Source organism: Mus pahari, chromosome 6 (genome assembly GCF_900095145.1).
Source record: "Mus pahari chromosome 6, PAHARI_EIJ_v1.1, whole genome shotgun sequence".
NCBI lineage: Eukaryota > Metazoa > Chordata > Mammalia > Rodentia > Muridae > Mus > Mus pahari.
Window position 1 is genome coordinate 59,511,519 of NC_034595.1, and position 9,847 is coordinate 59,521,365.

The 9,847-nt window shown below is 38.4% G+C and overlaps 1 protein-coding gene across 2 annotated transcripts in view; it reads right to left on the minus strand.

The window, feature by feature from the left end:
• The window catches only part of Zfyve9 (zinc finger FYVE-type containing 9), a 133,551-nt gene that overhangs the window by 74,883 nt on the left and 48,821 nt on the right, over positions 1–9,847 (minus strand). For both annotated transcript variants that reach the window (XM_021200452.2, XM_021200451.2), the window contains exons 2-3: positions 6,431–6,520; positions 2,643–2,748 (exon numbers count right to left, since the gene is read on the minus strand). In XM_021200452.2, the coding sequence (XP_021056111.1) occupies positions 2,643–2,712 (70 nt within the window). In that variant the 5' untranslated portion in view covers positions 2,713–2,748; positions 6,431–6,520. The remainder of the gene's footprint in view (positions 1–2,642; positions 2,749–6,430; positions 6,521–9,847) is intronic.

Below are 9,847 nucleotides of genomic sequence, written 5' to 3' on the forward strand. Positions count from 1 at the left end.
TCTCTCTCTCTCTGTCACATACACACACACACACACACACACACACACACACACAGGCACACACAGGCACACACAGGTGTGTACACCAAAACCCTCCAAAATGTTAAAAATGAAAGAGAGGTGCAGACAAAAGTATAAACAAAAAGGCAGTGTACTGATTGCTGCTGATCATGTGTTATAGTGTACTGTTTTGTTTTGTTTTGTTTTGTGTGAGACAGGGTCCCTCTATATAGCCTGGTTGTCCTAGAACTCACTATGTAGATCTGGCTGCCCTCAAACTCACAGAGATCCACCAGCCTCTGCCTCTCAAGTACTGAAATTAAAAGCACACACCACCACATCTGGTATAATTGCTATATATTTAGATTTTTCACATAAGGTTTTTTTTTTAAATTTAATATAACATGTGAAATTCTGCTTGTAATAATGTTATTAATTAAGCTCATATTTATATTCTTACATAAGGACATTTGGGAAAATAGTATTTATTAAATCAATTTCTAGTATATCAATAAACATAATTTCATCTATCATTTGTTTCTTTTGTAATAAATCATAACTATGATAAGCTAAGTTGTTCTCAAGTTATAGTGCTATTTTGTATATCTAAATAAGTTAAATAAATAAAAATAAATACACATTGTGCCTCATCTTCTTTCTCCCTTCAGCAAACGATAACCATGGTGCTGAAATCAAAGTTATAACTGTTAACACTAATCTTCAATGCGCCTATGGACCTGATTAAGGATTTTACTGTACTGTGATGCAACAGGTTATTTACCTTCTCTTTTACCCACTGAATGATTTCTGAAGGCAGAAACCATTCCATTCCTTCAGTGGAAGGCCTACATGGCATAATGCCTAGTGTGTAGTAGGTACTAAACGTACAAAAGCACATATAAACAAAAGCATATGATTTGTGTAGCATTAAGATTAATATTTTATGCCCCTACAAAGTATATAATGTAGCTGGGAAAGTAAGATAAATACAATATACATGAATAGTTAATTAGTGATGCATTAAAATGATTTTTTTTGTAAGAATACAAAATAAATTCTATGATAGGGTAAATGAGCCTGGGTTCACTAAAAGGAGGAAAACTAGGTTGCAAGCATTTTATCAAAAGTAAGGGATTTGCAAATAGGAAAACCAGGAAAAACACAACACCAAATATAAGACTTAAGAGAACAACAAATAAATCAGTTTGGGTCAAGAAAATAACCAGCCCACAGAACAATGAAATAAAGTAACACAGGCAAATAGCAAAAGCCATAGACCTTCAGATTATTTAAATAGGCTTAGAGATAGTGATATAACTTGATTGATAGAATGCTTATGTAACATTCATGAGGCCTGGGTTTGATCCCAAACACCACACAAAATCAGGCCTCACGGGGCACACCGTTAGTAGACACTATAGAGGCAGAGATAAAAGGATCAGAAATTCAAGGTAATCCTCAGCTACAGGACAAGTTCAAGGCAAACATAGGCTACAAGAGACCCTGTCTTGAAAAAAGGTCAGGTGGTGATGGTGGTGGAGGATGCTTTTAATTCCAGCACCCTATAGAGACAGAAGCAGTCAGATCTCTGAGTTCAAGGCCACCCAGATCTACAGAGTAAGTTCCAGGACAGTAATCTTGAAAAATACCCCAAAAGGATGGGGGATAAGTATCCCAAAAGAAATGTATTTCTTATAAGAATGTTTAATAATATTATTGAAATAGGAATGGTTAAGTTTTACCTATTACTTGGACATGTTAGTTACCTAGTGTAGTTCATTTGTGATACAGGGTGTGTGTGTGTGTGTGTGTGTGTGTGTGTGTGTGTGTGTGTGTGTGTGTATTTCATTGTGTTGACAAGTTTCACATAGCTTATTCTGGCCTCACATTCACTATCCAGTTAAGATTGGCTTTGAACTCCTGATCTCCTGCCTCCTTCAACTAACTAAGTGCTGGAATTAGGCATGCATCATTCCTGGGTTTGGAGGTGGTGGTGGTGGTAATACAGATTTTATCTATGTAGCCCTAGCTGACCTGTAACTCACTATATGAATCAGGCTAATCTTGAATTTATGATGATCCTTTTGCCTCTGGCTCTCAAGTACTAGGATTATAGGCCTGGACATTTGCCATATATTTTCCCTTTAATTAGAAAATAAAGTAACAAGAAATGAGAAATTACCTTCATGAAATTTTTTTAAACATTAAGTTTAAAATATTTAAGTATCTGGCACATAATGCTAAGAGATGTTATTTCTCCCTTTAAATATATTACATATTATTGTCATTATATCATCATACCTGTTTTGTTTTGTTTTTCTGAGATTTATTTCATTTTATTTTATGTATGGGTGTTTTTGCCTACATGTATCTCTGTGTATCACTTGCACATATATTGTCTGTGGAGGCCAGAGGAAGGCATCAGATTCGCTGGGACTGGTGTTACAGACAGGTGTGAGCCACCACAGGGATGCTGGGAATTGAACCTGAGTCCTCTGTAAGAGCAGCCAGTGCTCTTAACTGCTCAGCCATTTTTCCAAACCCTTCTTTTTTTTTTTTTTTTTTTTAAGAACTTCATACTCTAATTCTCACAGTCTCCATGTCATAAACCCAAGTAGATTTCCCAAGTAGATTATCCTCACCTTCATTTTGTTCAAATTCATCTAATACCTTGTCCAGGTTGTAAGCTTCTGCTTGGAAGTAATTCTCCATCAGTGAGGAAACACTGCTGAAGAGACTTAGTTAAACCTAAAATGTTAAAAAAAAAAATTGAGAGACAATTTGAATTGTTAAAATATAATTTAAAGATCATAGGTACACAAGGAAGAACAACAAATCTATTGGACAATGATAAGCAATATTAAGACCTTCAGGTCTAAAAACTTATAAGCTAACAATTACCAAGACACAGCCAACCTCTATATCTATAAATTCTATTTATAGATTAAAGCAATGATGGATGGAAAATATTCAGAAAAAAAATTGGGTATGTTCCAAATATGCATCTTTCTAGTCACTTTTCCCCAAGCAAAACAGTTAAACAGTTACTTCTTTAGCACTTTATCTTAGTAGTCCAGCAATGATTTACAGAATGCAGGATGACATGAACAAGTTATATATAAATACTCCATGGACTCTGGGGCCCACAATGGTACTAGGGCCACTTCTCTATGAATACTGAGGGACAAATGTAGAACTATAATAAGCATAGAAGTAAGACTTATTTAATAACTTATACTTCAAAAGATAAAGTACAGATGTTGGGAAGAAATCATTTTCATTAGGATAAAGTTACATTTCTCCAAGAAAGGGGAGTGTTTATAGCTTTTGTTAAATAAAAAAAATGATAAAGTTCAAGTATAGGTAAAGGATATTAGTTTTAATTTTAAGGATGACTGACAATTTTTTTAAATCTCTCCTTTCTAAATATAATTGTTAAACTTCCCATACTATTGACCAAAAAGCATATATACAAGATATCCTAAATTGTTGAATTTAACAGAGTGCAGAGTAATAGCATGGTAGGAGTTTTTAAAATGCTACTTATTATTCCTTTATTATTTATTATTTAAGTTTTAGATTTCTCAGAGTGTCAAATCCCACACTGGAGCCCAGGCTGGTCCATACTCCTGAGGGCTGCGATTACTATTATAAGCCATATCAGGCTTGCTCATTATTCCTTTTCTGAGTGGATCAAATTTAGATTTACTAGTGAAAAATGGGGAAATGTTCCCAAGATAGGGAGGTGTACCAAAGGAAGAATACCCTTGACCCTTGACCATCCCTTTAAACCAACTTATCTTTTGGTATGTGTCCATTTGTTTGTGTATATGTGTATATACAGCTTCATGTGAGTGTGCATGTATATGCAGCAGGTTCAAGTGGAGGCCAAAGGCCAACACAAGGTGTCTTCCTCAATCATTTCTCCATTTTGTGTGTGTGTGTGTGTGTGTGTGTGTGTGTGAGAGAGAGAGAGAGAGAGAGAGAGAGAGAGAGAGAGAGAGAGAGAGAGAGAGAGAGAGATGCACATGTATGTATGAGTGCAGGTGTGCAAATGTCATGACATACATACCGGAGATAATCTTGGGCACTAGTCTAAGGCAGGGATCTTTGTTGTCTTCTGCTGTGTACACAAAGCTAGTTGGCATGGGAGCATCCAAGGATTTTCTTGTCCCATCTTTCCTCTACAGTATGAGCACTGGGATTATATATGGTTACCACCACACCTGGCTTTATGTGGGTTTTGGGTATCTGAACTCAGATACTGTACACAGCAAGCACTTTACCCATAGAGCTGTCTCCTCATTATGCTAAAGAAGTAGTACCTGGTGATTTATCACTTGTGACGAGTTGTTATTAAAATTGTTTGCTATTAACTTTTCTACCTAACATTGTTTACTATTGGCTAAATTATAAGGGTTTAATGTTAGGATTAATAATTAAAGCTTGCCTATACTACCTCACACACAATAGATGTACAATAAATATCAGTCTGTTAGTCTGATTATTTACTAATCCTTCTATCCCCTGCCTTCCTCTGGAGACTTATCCCTGCTGTCTCTAGGAATTGTTTGAGGCCTTAAGTCTGAGACCCTGGTTTCATTGTCAAAGAAACGCCTGTGGTTTCCTGAAGCCTCTAGGGGGAGGTAGACTTCTTCCTACGTAAGTTAGGGTTATGTCAGGATTTTTTTGCTAGCCTTCTTATCAAATGTCCATTTTATGCAAATTAGGACTTCACTAAATTCACAAGTGTATTTTGTAGAGGAATATGATTATTTTGGATTTTTTGTTTTTGTTTTGTTTTGTTTGTTTTATATATAAGAGTTTCTCTGTGTAGCCCTGGCTGTCCTGGAATTCACTTTGTAGACTAGGATGGCCTCAAACTCCGAGATCTGCCTGCTTCTGCCTTCCAAGTGCTGAGATTAATGGCACCACGACTGCCTAGCCTGGAATTTTTTTAAGGAATTTTTACCTCTAGAGTGTCTCTACTGATGAGAAGCTTTTAGAAATTCTGCAGCATTTTAGCCTTGAGGTCCCATTGATAGCACTGCTTTGACTGCTGCTTTTATGTCCTCTTTCTTGGACTTCCCTTCTGTGCCACAGTGAACATGTATAAACTTTTGCATCATATATTACTGGGCATCTACTAGGCACTATTATTATCCCAGCCACTAGATAATAAGTGACAGTGACAAATAAGATTATGCCTCACACTATCCAGAGACTACCCCATCCGGGAATCCATCCCATCATCACCCACCAAACCCAGATACTAATGCACATGACAGCAAGATTCTGCTGAAGGGACCCTGATATAGTGGCCTCTTGTGAGGCTATGCCAATGCCTGGCAAACACAGAAGTGGATGCTCATAGCCAGCTATTGGATGGAACACAGGGCCCCCAATGGAGGAGCTAGAGAAAGTACCCAAGGAGCTTAAGGGGGCTGCCCTCCTGTAGGTGCAACAACAATATGAACTAACCAGTACACCCTGAGCTTGAGTCTCTAGCTGCATATGTAGCAGAAGATGGCCTAATCGGCCATCATTGGGAAGAGAGGCCCCTTGGTCTTGCAAACTTTATATGACTCAGCACAGGGGAAGGCCAGGGCCAAGTAGTGGGAGTGGGTGTGTAGGGGAGCAGGGGCGGGGGGGGGGGGTTATAGGGAACTTTCGGGATAGCATTTGAAATGTAAATAAAGAAGAAAAAAAAAGATTATGCCTCACACCTAAAGAAGTCCAAGGTCTCAGGGGAAAAGAATGAGTCAACTTAAAACTTTAAAATACTGTGGCTAGTACTAATTGATATATGATTAAGAAAGTTAGATGTACCACTATTCTTTTCTAACACCATTGCTCAAATCCATGTTCTTTTTCATGCTAAAATTAGCTTTCTATGATCAAGGTTAACAGTAAGTTGATTATAAAGGGAGAAGCCAGCACTAGTACAGAAGTTAGTGTCAGGCCATACTTTAATAGTTACTTCAAAAACAAATAGACAAAAAACAGAGCTGGCGAGATGGCACAGGAGCTAACAGTGCATACTGCCTTCACAGAGGACTCTAATTCAATTCCTAGCACTCATGTCAGGGGGCTCCCAATTGCCTGTTCCATGTGATCCAACACACTGTCTTGGATTAAACCTGTCATTTCAAGTCTTTGGGAAAAAGAGGCAAGAGGATCGATCACAAATTGTAAGTGATCTTGAACCACATAGTGAATTTCAAACTAGCATGGGCTACCCAGATTTTGCCTCAATTAATTACTGTCTTGCTCTGAATTAAAGTAAAGTCATTTTGAAAAGTTGTGCTGTTAGTTTAACAAGCGATGCTGCTAATGAGGCAAGCAGTGTATGTCCATCAACCTGTATTCACAGATGTAATCCATCTCTCAAGTTTAGTGTAACAGAAAAATAAAACAATAGCTTCTGTACCTGTCCCCTTAAGCAGCCTTCTCTGTGCTTGCTCATGATGCCTGCTGTGCCACTAGCCAGTACTGCTGACCCAGAATGTCTTCTTTGATCCTACAGAAAAACCAGAGTGCTTATTACATTTGCTAAAATAAGCTCTAATTTTCATCTTATAAACCTGCTAAAGCCAGACAAATAAAAGTAACAAGTCTAAACAATAAATTATAATTACATCATCAGATTCAAAGACCTGCTCAGCGTGGAAGGCAGCCACACACACATTTATTGAAGAAGGCAAAACTTAAGTGTCAGGGAGAAATTAAAAACTTCTCTGAGGGTCTCCATCTGCACCCAGAGCTGATCCTGTGCCACAGAACTTCATATCCAAATACCACCAGGAGAGAGCTGGTCTCCCAGGAGTGCTGGCACACTTGTCAGCACAGGTAAGAAAGACCACCACTTCTGCACCCAGGGACCTGCCTGCAGACCTCAGGACACAGGAACCGAGGAGCAGCCTGGGACAGAATCCTTCCGGTTTTCATCTGCGCCTGGGGCTGACCGTGTGCCATAGAGCTCCATACCCAAATACCTCCTGGAGGGAGCTGGTCTCCCAGGAGTGCTGGCACACCTGTGAGCACAGTAATACCTCTCCACTTCTGCTCAAATTTCTGGCCCAAAAGCAACCAGCCCAGAGTCATCAGGACACAGGAACAAAAGAACAGCCAGGGACAGGACCCTTCAGGTTTCCATCTGCACCCCAGAGCTGACCCTGTGCCACACCTCTCCATACCCAAATTCATCCTGGAGAGAACTCGTCTCCCAGGAGTACTGACACATAGGCTTGCAGGAGGCACAAGCCACAGTCAAAGACAGCAAGACCAGCTAACACCAGAGATAACCAGATGGTGAGAGGCAAGGGCAAGAACATAAGCAACAGAAACCAAGGCTACTTGGCATCATCAGAACCCAGTTCTCCCACCACAGCGAGCTCTGGATACCCCAACATACCAGAAAAGCAAGACTCTAATTTAAAGTCACATCTCATGATGATGATAGAGGACTTTAAGAAGGAAATAAATAACTCCCTTAAAGGAAAACAGAAGAACACAGGTAATCAGGTAGAAGCCCTTAAAGAGGAAACACAAAAATCCCTTTAAAAAAATTACAGGAAAACACAAACAGGTTAAGGAATTGAACAAAACCATCCAGGATCTAAACATGGAAATAGAATCAATAAAGAAATCACAAAGGGAGACAATCCTGGAGAAAGAAAACCTAGGAAAGAGAGCAGGAGTCACAGACACAAGCATCACCAACAGAATATAAGAGATAGAAAAGAGAATCCCAGATGCAGAAGATAACAAAGAAAACATTGACACAACAGTCAAAGAAAATGCAAAATACAAAAAGCTCCTAACCCAAAACATCCAGGACACAATGAGAAGACTAAACCTAAGGATAACATATACAGAAGAGAGTAAAGATTCTCAACTTGAAGGGCCAGTAAATATCTTCAACAAAATTATAGAAGAAAACTTCCCTAACCTAAAGAAAGAAATGCACATAAACATACAAGAAGCCTACAGAACTCCAAATAGATTGGACCGAAAAGAAATTCCTCCTGTCACACAATAATCAAAACATCAAATGCACTAAACAATGAAAGAATATTAAAAGCAGTTAGGGAAAAACATCAAGCAACATATAAAGGCAGACCTATCAGAATTACACCAGACTTCTCAACAGAGTCTATGAAAGCCAGGAGATCCTGGGCAGATGTCATACAGACCCTAAGACAACACAAATGCCAGCCCAGGCTACTATACCCAGCAAAACTCTCAATTACCAAAGATGGAGAAATCAAGGTACTCCATGACAAAACCAAATTTACACAATGTCTTTTCATAAATCTGGTCCTACAATGGATAATAGATTGAAAACACCAACAAAAGGAGGGAAACTATACCCTAGAAAAAGCAAGAAAGTAATCTACTTTAAACAAACCCAAAAGAAGATAGCCACACAAATATAATTCCACTTCTGACAAAAAAAAATAACAGGAAGTAACAATCACTATTCCTTAACATCTCTTATCATCAATGGAATCACTTCCCCAATAAAAAAACAGAGAGTAGCAGACTGGATAAACAGGGCCCCACATTTTACTGCACACTGGAAACACTCATCGATGTCAAAAACAGACACTGCCTCAGAGCAAAAGGTTGGAAAACTTTTCCAATCAGATGGTCCCAAGAAAAAAACTAGAGTAGCCATTCTAATATCAAATAAAATCAATCTTCAAGCAAAAGTTATCAAAAAGGATAAGGAAGGACACTTCATACTCATCATAGGAAAAATCTACCAAGAAGAATTCTCAATTCTGACCATCTATGCTCCAAATGCAAGGGCACCCACACTCATAAAAGAAACTTTAGTAAAGCTCAAATCACACATTGTACCCCGCACAATAAAAGTGGGAGTCTTCAATACCTCACTCTCATCAATGGACAGATCATGGAAACAGAAACTAAACAGAGACACACTGAAACTATCAGAAGTTATGGACCAAATGGTTTTAACAGATATCTATAGAACATTTCATCCTAAAACAAAAAAACTGTATCTTCTTCTCAGCACCTCATAGTACCTTCTTCAAAATTGACCATATAATTGGTTACAAAACCTGATACAAGTAGATTGAAATAATCTCATGCATCCTATCAGATCACCATGAACTAAGGCTGGTCTTCAATAACAACAAAAACAGAAAGCCCACATACACATAGAAGCTGAACAATGCCTTACTTAATGATAACTTGGTCAAGGAAGAAATAAAGAAAGAAATTAAAGACATTTTAGAATTTAATGAAAATGAAGATACAACATACCCAAAGTTATGGGACACAATGAAAGCAGTGCTAAGAGGAAAACTCATAGCTCTGAGTGCCGCCAAAAAGAAACTGGAGAGAGCATACACTAGCAGCTTAGCAGCACATCTAAAAGCTCTAGAACAAAAGGAAGCAAATATACCCAAGAGGAGTAGAAGGCAGATAATCAAACTCAGGGCTGAAATCAACCAAGTAGAAACAAAGAGAATTATACAAATAATCAACAAAACCAGGAGCTGGTTCTTTGAGAAAATCAATCAATCAATCAATCAATCAATCAATCTCTCTCTCTCCCTCCCTCTTTTTGTTTTTTGTTTTTTTTTTTCAAGACATGGTTTCTCTGTGTAGCCCTGTCTGTTCTGGAACTCACTCTGTAGACCAGGCTGGCCTCGAACTCAGAAATCTGCCTGCCTCTGCCTCCCAAGTGCTGGGATTAAAGGCATGCGTCACCACTGCCCGGCTTGCTTGCTTTCTTCTTTCTTTCTTTCTTTCTTTCTTTCTTTCTTTCTTTCTTTCTTTCTTTCTTTCTTTCTTTCTTTCTTTCTTTCTTTCT